Consider the following 17,868-nt stretch of genomic DNA (forward strand, 5'->3'; position numbering starts at 1 on the left):
TCCTCAACCTCTCAAAGTGGCTAAGACAAGCATGTGCCATCATGCCTTGCTAAAATTGTGATTCATTGTGATCTTATGATTTCATTGGAAAGAACCTATAAGATAAAAGTCTGGGACTGGAGAGATGGCTCAGCGGTTAAAAGCACTGGCTGTTCTTGCAGAAGACCCGGATTCAGATCTCAGCACCCACATGGCAACTAACAACTATCCGTAACTCCAGTTCTAGGGGATCCAATGGCCTCTTCTGTCCTCTGCAGGCATTGTACAACATAGGTGCACTTACATATATGCAGGTAATACATACATACACATAAAATAAAAATAATTTTAAAAAATCATTCCAAGTCCAAACTTGGGCATAGAGATGTTGAAACTTGGATATAGAGATGTTGAATTATTGCTTGATATATTACTTGGTTTTTATTTTGGTTTCGTTTTGTTTTTTGTTTGTTGGTTGGTCTTTTTGAGACAGGGTCTCCCTGTAGCCCCAGCTGGCCTGGAACTCACTATGTAGACCAGGCTGGCCTTGAACTTACAGAGATCCGCTAGCCTCTGTCTCCCAAGTGTTGGGATTAAAGGCTAGTCAGTCACCTGAATTGCTCATAAATTTCCTGACTTGCCATGTGATCTTTTTTTATTATACTGAACGTCCACCATGATGTGCTGTACCATATTACACAAAGGAATTTTCATCAGAGGAGTACATGCCAGTTCCATGCCCAGAACTGTAAGCTAGATAAAGGTCTTTTGTTTGTAAAGCACCCAGCTTTAGGGATTTCATTTTGATATGGTAACAGAAAACTGATCAAGACAGCCTTTAAGAATGTTGTTAATCTTTTACAACATACATTTTGACATTTAATTTAATTCTCACAGTCTATTCATCTGTCTAGTCTGGAGAAAAATCATTGCATCTGTAAATAGCGTATTTCTTGTGTTAAAGTTTAAATAAACAAGATCCATCTGTTTTCCTTATTGTGTATATTAGAATATTGTTTATACTAATTGGTTAACTTTTATGTAATGCAGTGAGGGGGTCTGAAGTTTAGGGTTTGTTTGTTTGTTTGTTTTGGTCTTTTTGAGAAAGGGTCACCCTGTAGCCCCAACTGGCTTAGAACTTGCTATGTAGACCAGGTTGGCCTCAAACTCACAGAGATCCACCTGCCTCTGCCTCCCAAGTGCTGGGATTAAAGGCATGTGCCACCATGCCTGGCTTGAATTTTAGTTTTTAGTTATTTAAAATTGTGTCTTTTTTTCTTAACTTTGTTGCATATTCCTAAATACATGTTACATTTTCTTTTTCAGACTCCTTGGAAAATGGCTCTACTATAGATGGTAGAAATAAAGTTTATTCTTTTCAACATAGAAAACACTCAGGAAAGATGGCTAAATTAGGTATGTTGCTTTTCTGGTTTCTATGGTTATTATAAAGTAATACATTCACCATGATTATCATTTCATTATATTCCCTAAAAGAATGATGAAATGCTCCTTGAAAATTGGGAAATGAAGCCAGGTATCATAGTGTACACCTTTAGTTCTGGCTCAGAGGCAGGTGGATCTCTGTAAGATCCAGGCCAGCCTGGTCTACATAGTGTTTTCTAGGCCATCTGGAACTACTGGGAGACCCTGCCTCAAAAAAGAAAAACCAAAAAATTAGGAAATGAGGCACTTCTTATTTTTTTATATGTATATATAAATTTTTAATTGAATTTTTGTGTATTTCATGCCAAACATCTTAATCATCTTTATATCCCCTTCCCCATTGGCACCCTCCCATAGCCCCCACCACACTGGAATTCATACATTCTGTTGTTTGTGTTAGTGTCCCCAGACGTCCCCCAGTGCAAGTTCATTGACTAGGGTATGGGCAGCCTATCTAGAGCTCCTCCCTTTAAAAGAAGATCAGTTCTTCCTCACCCAGGAATAATCAGCCTCCTATAATTCTTCAACTAAGATTGGGGCCTGCTGTCCATTTCCACAGTCCTGTGCTGGGATTTTGTCTGCTTGAGTTTGCATAGGTCTTATACATGCTAACACCATTGCTATAGGTTCATATGAGCAAGATCTCAGGAGTCTGTAGAGCTCTATTTCTGTATGGTTGTGCATCTCCTCCCTGGCTTTTACAGTCTTTCTGCCCCCTATTCCACAACGGTCCCTAAGCCCTGGGTGGGTGGAGTTTAACATAAGAGTCCTGTCCAAGGACCCACACTCTGTAGACTCTTACTTTCCATGCTTTGGCCATTTGTGACCTTTTGTGTTCCTGGCCCTCTGTTGTTTCAGGGAGCTTCATTGATGAGAACTGAGAGATGCATTAGTGTCGTCTTTATCCCTTGTTCTATGTTCCATGAGCCTTAGGTGTAGAGGTTGCATTGTAGATGTGCCACTTGGCTTGGGTAATTCACAATGTCTGGGTGTGACCACCATGTCCATCACCATACATCTTTAATCCCAGCACTTGAGAAGCATAATTCAAGGCTATTCTGGTGGCCCCTCTCTACATAGTGAGTTCCAGGGCAGCTGGGGCTATGGGGAGACCCTGTCTCAAAAGAAAACAAAACAAAAACAATTTCCTAAACATTTATTCTTTGGGTTTTTTGGTTTGGCTTTTGGTTGGGTTAGTTTTGGTTGGGTTGGGCCATAGGTTTTTTTGCGGGGTGGGGTTGTTTGTTGGGACAGGGTCTCTGTAGCCCCAGCTGGCCTGGAACTCACTGTGTAGACCAGGCTGGACTTGAACTCACAGAAATCTGCCTACCTTTGCCTCCTGAGTGCTGGGATTAAAATTGTGCACCACCATGCCCAGCTGGTTTGGTTTTTTCAGATTGCATTTGTATGTGGAGGCCAGAGGGCAACTTTCATGAGTCTCTACCATGTGGGTTCTGGGATAAAACTCAAGCTATCAGACTTGGCAGAAAGTACCTTTAGCCAATGAAACATCTCACTGGCCCTTGTTTTGTTGTTTTGTTTTGTTTTGTTTTTTTGATGTTTCACTTTTTATATTTATGTGTATGAATGTATTGCCTACATGTATGTAAGTGAGCCCATGTCATGCAGTGCCTGAAGAAGCCAGAAGGGGTGTCAGATCCCCTGGAACTGGAGTTACCAGTATTTTTTAGTTGCCTTGTGCTGGGAATTGAACCCAGGTCCTCTGGAAGAACAGCCAGTGCTTTTAACCACTGAGTCATCTCTCCAGCCCCTTGTTTTGTTTTTGAATAGGATTTTGGTTTGTACCACATGCTGGCTGGAATTCTGATTTTTCTGCCACCTAAGTGCTGGGATTTCAGACACAACATTTATTCTTAACTTCTATACTTTTGAACAAGAAAAAATTTATGTACTGTGGGCCGTATAATTGATTTGATAAATTTTAGGAGAATTTGAGATAAGAAGGTAGGAAAGCATTACATAATAGCATTATTTTATTTTGTCCCTAGACCAGATATCTAGAAATGTAAAAAAGAGTATTCAAGGCTGTAGAGATGGCTCAGCGGTTAAGAGCACTGACTGCTCTTGGAGAGGACCCGGGTTTGATTCCCAGCACCCACATGGCTACAAACCATCCTTAACTCCAGTTCCAGAGGGATCCAAAGCCCTCTTCTGATCTATGCGGCATTGCATGGCACAGGTGCACTCACATACATGCAGGCAACATACTCATACACATAAAATAAAAATAGTAAAATATTAAAAAAAAAAAAAAAGAAAAGAAAAGAAAAAAGAGTATTCATAGGGCTGAGAAGATGGCTTAGCAGGTAGGAGCATTTGCTTCAGAAGCATGAGGACCTAAGATTGGATCCCCAGCACCCATGCAAAAAGCTGCGAATGGCCACATGTACCTGTAACCCCCAAATTGAGAGGAACAGAGAAAGGCAGATCCCAGGAACTCACTGACTAGCCAGCCCTAACCAAACTATGGCAAGTGCCAGATTCAGTAAAAGACTCTTCCCAAGGGGATAAGGCCAAGTAGTAGCATAGGATACACCTGCATACACATTAAATAAATAAATGTTAAAAAAATTATATTAAAGAAGAAAAATAGGCTGGACATGGTGGTGCCTGCCTTTAATTCCAGCACTTGGGAAGCAGAATCAGGTGGATCTCTGTGAGTTTGAGGCCAGCCTGGTCTACATAGTGAGTTCTCAGCCAGCTAGGGCTACAGGGAGACTCTGTCTCAAAAAGTTAAAAACAGTGGAAAGAAATAGCTCCAGTTTGCAAATTAGAGGCAGAAAAGCTGAAACTGTCATGTCTCATGAAGTGAGAAGAAATTGAAAGGGAAATTTACCTTAGAGAACATGACAGATGGAATCTTGGACAAATTGAAATGATGATACATGTTTTGGTAGAGTAGGATGGCATGTGGCTTTTATCTAGAATGACCTTATTGATTAGAAGGACAGGTTATAAATACTTTTAGCTGTCTGGGCTAGACAATCTTGGTTAGGACTACGCAACTTGTTATAGTGAGAAAGATTCTCAGGGATCAGGCTCAATATAAACATGTGCATTGATGGGTTGGTCATAAGAGTGGAAAGGTATAAGAGTGGAAAGGTGGGACTCTGAGAGATTGCTCAGTAGTTAGGAGCACTAGCTGTTCTTGCAGAAGACCCAGGTTGTATCCTAGCATCCACATGGTGGCTAATAACCAACCATAACTCCAGTTCCAGGGATGCCCTCTTCTGACCTCTGCGGGTGCTACATGACACGGGTGCACTTATACACATGTAGGCATAGCACTCAAACATAAAAACAAATTTTTTTAAGATGAAAGTGTTGCTCCTTGAAAATGATTCAATCAGTTGTTGACCTCCTACTATGGAAAAGTAAGGATATCAAATGATTAAGATAGTTCTTCACAGATTAACAGTAATTCTGTCAGTAGACATAAAAACAGAAACAAAAGTTGCTTTAAAAAAAAAATTGTGTGCTGGGGCCTGGAAAGATGGCTCAGCGGTTAAGAGCACTAACTACTCTTGCAGAGGACTCAGATTCGATTCCCAACACCCACATGGTGGCTATAAACCATCCTTAACTCCAGTTCCAGGGGACTCCAAAGCCCTCTTCTGACCTCTAAGGCATTGGCATAACATGGGTGCACTCACATACATGCAGGCAATACACTCATACACATAAAATAAAAATAATAAATAAAATATTTAAAAAATTGATTGTGTGTGTATGTGGAGAGGCACAAGTGTGTATGCCACAGTGAGTGTATGGAGGTCAGAGGACAACTTGAGAAAGTCAGTTCTCCCCTTCCACCACATGGGTTCTGGGAATCCAACTCAGCTCATCAGACTTGGTGGTAAGCACATTAACCCACTGAGCCATCCTACCAGCTCAAACGTTGCTTTTTATTGGGTTTTGTAATAATGATAGAAGTTACTATTGAGCAAGTACTATATGCTAAGATCCATGCAGTGCTTAATATATGCATCTATCTGCCTATCTATATGCATTCTCCATGACAGAATGTTGATGGGTTCAATTTTGTGCGGGTTATATGTAGGTAATCATAGCTGCTGAAAGTTCATAGCATATTTATATCATGCCTGTATGACAGCATTGCGCAGCATTCCAGGGTCCACCCCTTTTCTCTAGCTCATTTGTTTGTTTGTTTGATTTGTTTGTTTGAGATTGGGTCTCACTACATAGACCTGGCTGTTCTCACTATGTAGATCATGATGGCCTTGAACTCACAGAGATCCCCCTGACTCTGCCTCCCAACTGCTGGGATTACAGGTATGCACCACAATGCCTGGCTTCCAGCTCTTTTTTTCTGTCCCCTCTTTAAAGCTATTCCCTGAGCTTTGGAGAGGGTGATATATTTATGGCTGAGCATTCAAGATTTGCTTATTCCTAGCACTTAGACCAGTTATTAGTCTCTAATAACTGCTGCCCACTGCAAAAAAGAAGCATCTCTGATCAAAGTCAAGGGAAACTTTTTTAAAAAGCAAAACAGGCCAGGCGTGGTACACACACCTTTAGTCCCAGCACTCAGGAGGCAGAGGCAGGCGAATCTCTGAGTTTGAGGCCATCCTGGTCTACATAGTGAGTTCCAGATCAGCTGGAGCTACAGGGAGACCCTGTCTCAAAAAGACAAAAAAAAGAAAAAAAAAATCACTAAAAGAATTTGGGCTTGGGACAGAATTTCCCACAATTCCTGAAATGGCCCTATACATCCTTCTGCCATTTTGTGGTAAGCATTTATGCCAAATGGCAATTCTCGGCATGATGATTATAAAATCAAAATGGTGATCAACTCTCAAAAATCCTGAAGAAGCCCTCTGTCATGCAGCATCAAACATTCAGCCATGATTTAATTTTTTCTTTTTCTGAGACAGGTTACAGGGTCTCCCTGTAACCCCAGCTAGCCTGGAACTTGCTATGTAGACTAGGCTGGCCTCAATCTCACAGAGATCTGCCTGCCTCTGCCTCCCAAGTGCTAAGACCAAAGGTATGTGCCTCTCAAAAAAACCAAAATAAGTAAATAAATAAAAAAGCAAAACAAACTCTAGTGATTTATATAGAAGAAAAGGAGATCAAGAAAAAAAAGAAGCACTTGTAGAACTTGTCATGAGTATCTTAGCTCAGTTCCAAGATTAAAGATAAACATGGGAGCAGGGTTAGGAAGGGTTTATGAGCTGGTAAAAAGTGGCTTACATTTAAATATAGCTACTCTTTCTCTACTGAAAAAATAGAAGATGTGGGCTGGAGAGATGGCTCAGCACTTAAGAGTGTGTAATACTGCTTTTGCAGTTCAGTTCTCAGTATGATAATGTAACTATTATGCACCTTTGTATGGGTGTTAAATTTGGGGAGTGTAAATCTAGTCCCTCATTTAGGCTCCTTTTCACATGCCTGTCATACTCTGAGAATGTAAGCACCATTGAAGTGAAGACTAGATGTTTCACTGAAATTTCTCATAAACAAAAGCCAACTATTTCATCTGATTCTTAACGAAAGAAACAGCCATCTCTTCGACACTGTGTTATATTTTACATATATTTCATTTGTATTACAGAATTTTAGACAGAATACCACCACACTTAATAGAATTTTTAAATATAGTTTTTATTGTGCAGTTTTCACTTAGTTATTAGATTCTCAACTACTTGCCCTTCTATCCCTTAGTGAGGATATGGTTCCAATATATATGATAAGAAATAGAGGACAGGAAAAAAATGTGTCAAAGCTGAGTGTGGTGGCACACACCTTTAATCCCAGCACTTGGGAGGCAGAGGCAGGTGGATCTCTCTGAGTTCAAGGGCAGCCTGGTCTACATAGTGAGCTCCAGGCCAGCTGGGGCTGCAGGGAGACGCTGTCCCAAAAAGAGAAAAAAAAAAAAGTATCAAGAAAAAAAAAGTGGAAGGTTTTAAGTTGTTGACAGAGTTAGGAGTATAATTCTTTCTGCTTTGCTTTTTGGAAAACTTGTGTATAACTGAATGATTTATGATGCTAGGAAAGAGTCAGAAAGATGACTCAGCAGGTAAATTCACCTGCCACAGAATGTGATGACCCAAATTTGATCCCCAGGACCCACATTTTGGAGAGAAAACTGGCTTCCACACATACTCTGACCCCCACATGTGTGCTGTGGCATGTGTGTGCCCATATACTCGTACACAATAAATAAATGTCATTTTGGAAAAAAATTGTAAAGACAGCTTAACAGTTTTTTTTTATTGTTGTTGCTTTAATTCTTTATTTGATGTATATGAGTATATTGCCTGCATGTAGGTAAATGTACTGGTGTCATGCAATTCTGAGGAGGTCAGAGGAGGGCACTGGATCCCCTGGAACTGGAGTTACAGATGGTTACTAGCTGCTATGCTGAGATTCAAACCCTGGTCTTCTTCAAGAACAGCCAGTGCTCTTAACCACTGAGCTATCCCTTAAAGCTTTTTTAAAAAGCAGTACTCTTAATATGGGTCAATTTATTTAATTTTCTGATGAAAGTAATATGTGCAGGTTTTCTGTTTTTAAGAGTCATCTAAATGAAGGCCCTTCCCCTCTGTATCTGCTACTCAGTAGAAATTGTTCTGTTCTTTCTGATGACAGCCTCAGAACTAGCAGAAACACCAAGAAAAAATGTTTCATTTGACTTAAAGAATGATCCTGAAATTATGATAAACACTGCTCAAAAAAGCAAGGGTAAGATGTCATTTCATTTCTATGAAAGAGTTTTCATAGTTGCTTCTAGTGTATGTTCCCTTTTTTCTTATCTAAGTAAATTTTTATGTATTTTCTTATTTTCTACTCTGAAAATTCATTCAACAGAATTCAATTAATACTGCAATGTACTTTAATACATTCATACGCACCATTAAATAAAAGAAGAAAAAAATCTGTGTCAACTGACATTATGCACATTGACAGGGCCAACTGAAAACAGTCCTTAAGACCCATTGTTTGATTTACCCAGTTTCTCGTGGAAGATTTGGCTTTGACTTATACTGTGAAATAAGGCTTTTGGAGTTTGGAAATTTTATGGTTTGTTGAAAATTATAGAGCTGCTCTTTATTATCTATTCCAATTAGAATAAACTGTTAAACTGTACTTTCTAATAAAAATGGAAAAAACGCAATTTTTTTTCTTATTACACTGCTCCAGAAAAGCGGGGATAGCTGTCAGTAATAGGAATAGTCATAAAACAATTACTGATCATTTAGCCTTGGTAGAGATGCTGTTAAAAAAGAGCTCAATGAGATATGGTGGCTTTTGTGTAAAAAATTCCACCTTTGATTTCAACAAAACTAGATCATGATCCAAAGTGAAATATTTATAATAAATGACTTTTTGTTTCATTTAGGGCACTCTACTTCAGAGAAAGTTCAGCTGAAGGTAAGCAGTTGATAGAAAGCAAGCAAAGGGGCTGGAGAAATGACTCAGAGGTTAAGAGCACTGGCTGCTCTTACAGAGGACCTGGGTTTGAGTCCCAGCACCCATGTGGTGGCTAACAACCATCCCTGACACCAGTTCCAGGGGATCCGGCACCCTCTTCTGATCTCCACGGGTATTGCAGGTGCACCTACATACATAAGAGCAATACACTCATACACATAAAATAAAAATAATAAATATTTTTTTAAATAAAAAGCAAAAACAAAAGTAAGACATAATGAACACTAACTTGTCATCTCTTAGTTTAAATAATGCAATGAAGAGTTTGAGGTTCAAAAAGTAAAATGACTTGCTAAGTTCACCTCACTTGGAAGGACTAAAGCTGAAAAATGAGCCCAGGTCTTCTGAAGCCAGCTGTTATGTGCTTTTTCTGCTGTGATACAGCTATCCCTGGGTATTTTTAACTTGGTAGAGCTGATCGCGGAGTCGTATTATGAGTTTGGTTTTGTGTTTATATATAATGTTCTCTTGTTTATTGGAAGGTTGATCCATTAAATCCATTATTCTATGATTTTATAAATTTTATATTTGAAAATATGAAGTATATACTAAAATATAAATTGACTAATTTAGTTTAGTTATCTTCCAGGGTAGCTGAAAGGAATTCGCAGTTTTTATCTTTGTGTTTTAATGAAAAAACACTATGCCTTGCTAAACTACCCTCTTTAGATGTTGGTTAGCCCCACTGGTCATGGCATTGGATATGTCAGTGGTGCATCTATCCAGCCTTTGATGACCATAGAGTTAGATATGCCTGGGCTTAGTTAAGAGGGTTCCTTGGGTAAGAAGTGAATATCGATATTCAAGACCATGTGTATGGCCTGGGCAGCACAACCCTGTTTAGGCACATTATTAGGTATATCAGAACCGTCATTGCTTTTAATAATGCTTCATGTCTTGTGTATTATATCAATGCAGAAAAAAAAAACTGAGCCAGGTATGGTGGTGCATGCCTTTAATCCCAGAACTTGGGAAGCAAAGGCAGGAGGATCTCTGAGATCTAGACCAGCCTGGGCTACATAGCAAGATCCAGGACAGCTAAGGCTACAGGGAGACCCTGTTTCAAAAAAAAAGCCTTTGAACAAGGTGGGATCACAATACTTAAGGAATGGTGGACAAAGTGAGGAAGAAGTTTTTGATAAACTGTCTTGACCATGAAACTTGTTTGGTAAGATAAACAAGCTGTTTGTCCTAGACAGTAATCTTTTATCTTCATGAAAGAAGAGTTTGTTTAACTGAGCATGTAAAGATAATTCATTTGAAGAAATTTCCTGTAACATAGGGAAGTTACTAAGTACTATTTTGTTGGCAGTAATTTTCTGAAAGTTATTTGGACATAGATGTTTTGAGTTATTAGAGTGTAAAGAAAACAAGGGCTAATGACATGGCTCAATGGGCAAAAGATACCTACTGCCAACTTGATGACCTGAGTTCAATCCCCAGGACCCATATGGTGGAAGAAGAGACCCAATCCTGCAAGGTGCCCTCTGAGCTCCACATGTGCACTATGACACATACATAGAAATAAATAAATGTAATAAAAGAAAAGAAAAACAAAATAGGCAAACTGGAAATCTCAGCTGGTGTCAGGAGGCGGGGGGATGGAGAAGAGGAAGAGAGAGAGCCATGCCCTTTGAGTTAGGCATGGAAGTGAGCTCACTTTTTATCCTCTAGTTTAAATTTATGCCAGGCTCAAGAGTAGAAAAATGGGCATTTTTTCTCAAGGGCTGTGGATCAAACAAATGATGGACAATTATCCATATGTAGCATCAAAAGGAGATATCGTTTGGGTTCTTCTTTATCTTTTTCCATCAGGGCATCCCCTGATCATTTTACTTTTTGTCCCGTTATAAACAACCATGAGGAAAGGAGGAGTCTATGTGTCTAGCCACACGTACCTGAAATCTGTGTTTCCTTCCTTCACTATGACCATGAGAGGAGAAGGCATTTCGGGTTCTGTTGCCTTTACTGACATTGTCTTCCCACTCCCTGTGACCTTGATGAATTTTGGCGGGGAGAGGGGAGATCTGGCTAAATAAATTTTAACCTACTTGTGTTGGACTCACCATCCATTGAAAAACTCTGGAGTAAATAATGATCCTCACATGTCAGGGAATCCAGCAAATTTTTAATGATATATGAGGCAGGGAGAGTGTCAGTTTCCTTGTTGGTTTAGTCTTTAAAACTTTCCTTAAATGTTCCCTTTGACCCTTCAGATGTATAGTATGCCCTCAATCTGTATAGTATGCCCACACAGTAGTGGTCAGGGTAAATTCCCTATTTAAGAGGGCTATCAGGCTGGGCGTGGTGGCACATGCCTTTAATCCCAGCACCCGGGAGACAGAAGCAGGAGGATCTCTGTGAGTTCAAGGCCAGCCTGATGAATATAGTGAGATCCAGGCCAGCTGGGGCTACAGGGAGACCCTGTCTCAAAAAAAAAAAAAAAAAAAAAAAAAAAAGGGCTATTAGTTGGGCTGTCTGTATTAGGAAGGCCCTTTTTGTAATTTACCACATGTAACTTGGATTTAGGTCTCCATAATCTAGAGAATATGGAATACAGAAAAAAACAAAAACATTTTAAGAACTTGGAAAGAGATGGTATCAGAATGTTCTCTTTTAGCCTGTCTGTCATAGGAACTGAAAAGTGAACAAAAGTAACAGCAAGTGTACCCAAGGCATGATGGGGCAGAAGCAAAAGCAGACAAAAAGTATAGAACAAAGGAGTCTCTGAGAGGAGCAGGGAGAGGATTTTATTTTACCCACAGGAAAAGCAAGTCTGGAAGCTCTGCAGAGAGCAGTCATTAAGATGCTGCTGAGTTAGTGTCTGCGGTCTCCTAGTCCTATGGCTGCCTTCCTCCTGGTAATTGCTTGTCTGGCCATGGCGTCACCCAGCCTGGCTACAAATTCACACCTTTGCTACCTCAGCCCTCTGAGTACTGGGTTGTTTTTGTTGTTATATACTTCATTTTTCATTTTAGCAAATTTCTTTGTTACTGAAAACCAAATATTTTTTTTTTTGGACTTTTTCTCTCAGATCAGGTATTAATCTTTTTTGTATTGCTAATTTTGCTTTTTTATTTTTTAAACAGAACAATGACAAAGATGAATCTCTGCCAACACCGTCTCGTAGTCTAAGAAAAAGAGTAATAGGTATGTATTTCTTTTTATATGAAGTTTTGTTGTTTCTTTTTTGATTGTTTTTGTTCTGCTTTTTTGAGACAAGGTCTCACGTAGCCCAAGCTAGATTCATACTCACTATATGACTGTGATTGGCTTTGAACTTGGCCGTCCTATTTCCTGCCTTCCAAAAGCTGGGATTATAGGCATTCTCCACTGTGTGAAGTTTTTATTAAAAAGTAACATCCAAATAGTGGTAAAGTATATAGGCTCTATACATCAACTACTCGGTCCTTAATCTTTGGCTGGCCCACTCATTGGTTCTTTGTATCTCAGTCTTTCATTTGTATATTAGGCATAATGATGGGACCAGCCTTAGAGTTGTTTTTGAGGACTAATTAAAATAAAGGGCATCAGGGCTAGAGAGAGAGTTCAGTGTTAAGAGCACTGGCTGCTCTTGCAAAGGACTTGGATTTGATTCCCAGCAGCCACATGGCTGCTAACAACCATCCATAACTCCAATTCCAGGGGAATACAACACTGTCTTCTGACCTCCATGGGCATTGCATGACACAGTTGCATATACCTATATGCAAGTAATACACTTAAAATAAAAATAGTAAAATTTTTAAAAAGTATTTTATTTATTATTTTTATATGTATGTGTGTATTGCCTGCATGTGGGTAAGTGCATCTGTGTCATACAATGCCCTCGGAGGACAGAAGAGGCTGTCGGATCCCCTGGAACTAGAGTTATGGACAGTTGTTAGCTGCCATGTGGGTGCTGGGATTCGAACCCAGGTCTTCTGTAAGAACATTCAGTGTTCTTAACCACAGAGCCATCTCTCCAGCCCCAAATATTCTTAAAAAGAAAATAAAGGACACATTAAACATACTTAGAATAGTATTTCACCTTATTGTAAGCTTAAAAGTTGTTTGTTTGGACAGGATCTCCCTGTAGCCCCAGCTGACCTAGAACTCCCTATGTAGACCTTCATCTGGCCTTGATCTCACAGAGATCCACCTGCCTCTCCTTCCTAAGTGCTGGGATTAAAGCCATCATGCCTGGCCTATCTTTTATTATTATAACAATTATTACTGTTATTCCTACCTCTTCATGAACAAAAGGATATGCTTATGTCCCCAAACTCCTTAAGGGGATGGACTGCAGGACTGCCTACAAAATGGCATCTTTTGTTTTTCTTTTTAAAGTGTTTTTGATTTTGATTCTTTCATGTGTGTGAGTGCTTTGCCTACATCTATGTAAGTGCACCACATGCATGCAGTGCCCTCAGAGGCCAAAAGAGGGTGTCAGATGCTCTTGAACTGAAGTAACGAATGGTTGTAACCCCCGTGTTGGTGCTAGGAATTGAGCTAGGAATTGAACCAAGGTCATCTGCAAAAGCAACTAGTTCTCTCTTTTAAAAATATTTTATTTTTTATTTATTTTATTTATTTTTTTATTTTTTTTATTTTTTTTTGGTCTTTTTGAGACAGGGTCTCTCTGTAGCCCCAGCTGTCCTGGAACTCACTATGTAGACCAGGCTGGTCTTGAACTCACAGAGATCCTCCTGCCTCTGCCTCCCAAGTGCTGGGATTAAAGGTATATGCCACCACGCCTGGCAAAAAAAATTATTATTTTTATTTTGTGTGTATGAGTGTATTGCATGCATGCATGTAAGTGTACCTGTGTCATGCCGTGCCCATGGGGGTCAGAAGAGGGCATCAGATCCCTTGGAACTAGAGTCAGGACAGTAGTTTGCCTCTTTGTAGTTGCTGGGATCTGAACCTGGGTGCTTTGCAAGAGCAGTGAATGTTCTTAACCACTGATCCATCTCTCTAGCCCCTTGTTTGTCTATTCAATATGCATATTTGTTTTATGCTGACTGCATAATTTTTTGGAATCCTTCTATTGTAAACATACTGATTTGGTTAAACTTATTTCACAGTTTAGAAGTTAAACATGTTTATCTTGTTGAATATAAAACTAGTTATGTATCTGGGCCTGGTGGTACATGCCTTTAGTCCTAGCACTGGGAGGCAGAGGCAGGCAGATCTCTGTGAGTTCCAGGCCAGCTGAATCTGTAGAAAGACCCTGTCTGAAAAAGACCAAAAGAATAAAATAAAATAAAATAAAATAAAATAAAAAGCTAGTTATGTCTTTATTTGGGAAGTACAAAATTGACTTTGTTGTTTCTGGGAAAGTGGTAGGAATGATTATGATTTATTAGAAAGTATAGTTCTTAAATCAGCTCTGGGATAGAGCAATGTATGTGCTATAGTTGTATAGTAGCTGCCAGTTAGTAGTCAATAACTAGATCAGGTAGGATGACATTTTCAGTATGTAGCTACAGATGGTCTACAGTAGTAATTTAACCTCTAGACAACTAAGTATCTCATAGTATAAAGTGTCTAATACAGCAACTCAGCAAATATCATTAAGGGCCCACCTTCTCTGTATCTTTATGTTGTCACCAGCATTTTTCCTCTTTGAGACTGGGTCTTCATATGGGAGAATAGTTTCAGTGTTGTTATTCATGTAAGTAGGGGATTTCATTAAGAGAAGAGACTCTTTCCCAGAAACTTGTGGTCAAAGTGTCAGATAACCAACCTATTCACAAGGGAGGGAGGGTGGGAAAGCAAGTATTTGACAGAGGGAAAAGAGTGATTACTGTAATTTTTACCACATGGTGGGTCATATTACTACACTATTCGAAGATGGAGTTCTTTTAGCAAGGTGAAAAGATGAAATGGTATTAAGTAAGGTTGACATTTTCTTCCACGGTTCCTGTATATTAGATATTCTTAGTTGCTTTAGATACATGCAGGGGATGCGGAATGGTTTAACAGGTAAAGCTCTTGCTATACAAGCATGAGGTTAGGAGTTCAGATCCCCAGAACCCATATAAAAGCTGGGTGAAGATCAGAGAGATGGCTCAGCGGTTAAAAACACTAACTGTTCTTTCAGAAGACCCGGGTTCAAATCCCAGCACCCATATGGCAGCTAACAACTGTCCGTAACTCTAGTTCCAGGAGATCTGACAGCCTCTTCTGCCTCCGAGGGCATTGCATGACACAGGTGCACTCACCTATATGCAGGCAATACATGCATACACATAAAAAAAATAATAATAAATAAAATATTTTTTAAAAAGCTGGGTGAGCATGGAACACAGGAGACCAAGATGGAATCCCTGGAGTAAACTGGCAAGCCCAAATTCAGCAAGAGACCCTGCCTCAGTATATAAAATGGAGAGCAATTGGGGAAGACATATAATGTTAACCTTGGGCCTCCACAAGTACATGGCATGCACAGGGACCCACACACATACGTGCCACCCCCTCATGCATGCATGCCCAATACACACACCTACACAAAAGATACATTTCAATATAATTTTCCCTATAGGTTGCTTAGATATGCTTACCCACATCTGATAAATGTAGAAACTGGTGCTCAGAGAATGTATATAATTTTAATTATAAATATATAAATATACTTATATAATGATGATTAAGTCATGAACAGGTAATGATAGAGCTCAAATTTAAAGTCTCACTTCAAAGCCCATACTCTTAATTACTCCCGAATAGCTTTCCTTTCAAGCTGTCAAATTTTCCCAATTACTTTTATCCTTCTACAGTGCCAAAGTCTCATTCTGACAGTGAAAGTGAATATTCCACTTCCAATTCAGAGGACGATGAAGGGGTTGCAAAGAGCTATGAAGAAGACACTAATGCAGTCATGCTTAATCAGAAGATTCAAACTCAGAATAGAGTACTCTCAGCTTCTATTTCCAAAGGAACACCTCCTAAGAAAATGAAAAAAGACAAAACAGTACGTGAAGAGAAATTTTAACCTTGGGGAGAAATGTGTATAATACCTCCTTGGTAGCTTAACTGGGAGAACAGATCTACAGCAGGAAACAGCAGTCTTTTTTCTTTTATTTTTTGTGTTTTCTCAGCTATATCCATGAATTCCCACATATATTTGTTTCTGTTTTTTAGCTTTCTTTTTTGGCCTGTCTGCATATTCATGATTGATACTATAATATACACTAAAAGTAACATCTCAATTCAGTTGTGTGAAAATAATTTTTAAATAATATTGATGGGACAACTGGTGGTAAGACTTCTTAGTACATCTGTTTTCATACAGTTTGTTTTTGTATCTTTGATGATGTATTCAAGATGTAAGTAATAGGTGAGGTGATTGCTGATCCATGTTGGATTATTTAGAATAATATTGTGGGCACAAGCTGGCCTTGAGTGCAAAACAATCTTCCTGCCTCAGGTTCCCAATTGTTAGACTTACAGGTGTGTTCTACCACTTTTAACTTTATCCTGTGTTGACAATGAACTAATTATCCTGGCTCTGTGTAAAGATTCAGAACAGTCCAGGAACCGTACTGTGTGAATAGTTGACAATTTCTTCCTGGCTACCCCCTCGAATCAAAAAAAATGAGGTGATCCATTTTCTTGGGATTGTTGCCAAGTCTTTTTTTTTTTTTAAGCAGAAGCTATCTCGCTGTTGTTTTCTCATTTATCTTTATGATACTTCATCAATACTTATTTTATTAAAGAATTTATTTACTTGGGCCAGGCATGGTAGTGCACATGCCTTTAATCCCAGCACTCTGGAGGCAGAGGCGGGTGGATCTTTGTGAGTTCAAGGCCAGTCTGGTCTACATAGGGAGTTCCAGGACAGCTACAGCTACCAGGAGACCGTCTCAAAGAAGAAAAAAAAAAAGGAATTTATTTACTAGGATTGTCTGAGGATAAACAAAGGTCCTGATATATAATCTTTTTTTAACATAAGTGGAAAATTATATTTTGCTATATATAAATTATTTTGTAGGAACAGAATACTTTGCTTAGTCATTTTTTGAACTTTAATTTTATATTGTTCTGAGAATAACTCAGTTTTATTGGTGGAATTAAATAACTTTGATCCTTAATCTCTTTAAAACAATACTATCAGATAATTTAGTTGGGCATAGTAGCACACTTATGTTCCCCAGCTACTTGGGAAGCTGAGGCAAGAGGATCTCTTAAATTTACCAGCCTGAGACTAGCCGGGGCAACATTGGGCCTCCCTAGCTCAACAACAACCCCACCAAAAAAACAAAATAATTTAAAAAATAAAAATAAAAAACTTGACGTATGCTGTTTCATACATTTTTACTAATATTACTATCTAGTTTTGAAATTATACCAATATCCGAAATTACTTAAACTGCTTTATTCTGTTCATTTTCAGAGTGACTTAGTAGAAGAATATTTTGAAGCTCACAGCAGTTCAAAAGTTTTAACCTCTGATAGAACACTGCAGAAGCTAAAGAGAACTAAGCTGGATCAGGTATGTTATAAGGAATGTTATTTCTAAATTTTGTTTATTGTCTCCTAATTGTATTAATTCAACAGCGAACCTAAAAATTTTATAGCCACTTTTGAAAGAGATATATCTTTGCTATGGAAACTGTTATTGAGTATGTTAAAGCTGTAATGAAATGCTTCTTCTAAAAAAAATTTTTTTAAATATGTTGTATTAGCAACAAATTTAGAGAAAAATGAACATGAGCAGAGTTATTACCCCAATCAAATAAAACACAAATTATGGGACTGGAGAAATGGCTCGGTGATTAAGCTCACTGGCTGTTCTTCCAGAAAACCTAGGTTCACAACCATCTGTGACTCCTGTTCAGTGATCCAGTGCCCTCTTCTGGCCTCTGTGGACACCAGGCACACATGTGGTGCACATACATACATACAGGCAAAACACTCATAAAATAAAAATAAATCTGGGCTGGAGAGATGGCTCAGCGGTTAAGAACACTGGCTGTTCTTGCA

The 17,868-nt window shown here is 38.9% G+C and overlaps 1 protein-coding gene across 1 annotated transcript; it reads left to right on the forward strand.

Annotated features, from left to right (window-relative positions):
- Positions 1-252: 252 nt before the first annotated feature.
- Positions 253-17,439, forward strand: LOC103738687 (origin recognition complex subunit 2-like). The gene is made up of 7 exons (XM_008838794.3): positions 253-293; positions 1,306-1,395; positions 8,059-8,151; positions 8,810-8,841; positions 11,991-12,051; positions 15,663-15,856; positions 17,279-17,439. The coding sequence occupies exons 2-7, from the start codon at positions 1,383-1,385 to the stop codon at positions 17,402-17,404; spliced, it is 519 nt and encodes a 172-aa protein (XP_008837016.2). The 5' UTR covers positions 253-293; positions 1,306-1,382; the 3' UTR covers positions 17,405-17,439.
- Positions 17,440-17,868: the final 429 nt, after the last annotated feature.

The sequence above is a fragment of the Nannospalax galili genome, unplaced genomic scaffold (genome assembly GCF_000622305.1).
Source record: "Nannospalax galili isolate Female #2095 unplaced genomic scaffold, S.galili_v1.0 scaffold1199, whole genome shotgun sequence".
NCBI classification, from domain to species: domain Eukaryota; kingdom Metazoa; phylum Chordata; class Mammalia; order Rodentia; family Spalacidae; genus Nannospalax; species Nannospalax galili.

Bases quoted from the DNA above. Each gene is read 5' to 3' on its own strand.
- LOC103738687 (XM_008838794.3), top strand. The intron at 8,842-11,990 runs GTAAGCAGTTGA...TTTTTTAAACAG, and splicing joins CAGAGAAAGTTCAGCTGAAG to AACAATGACAAAGATGAATC. The intron at 12,052-15,662 runs GTATGTATTTCT...ATCCTTCTACAG, and splicing joins TCTAAGAAAAAGAGTAATAG to TGCCAAAGTCTCATTCTGAC.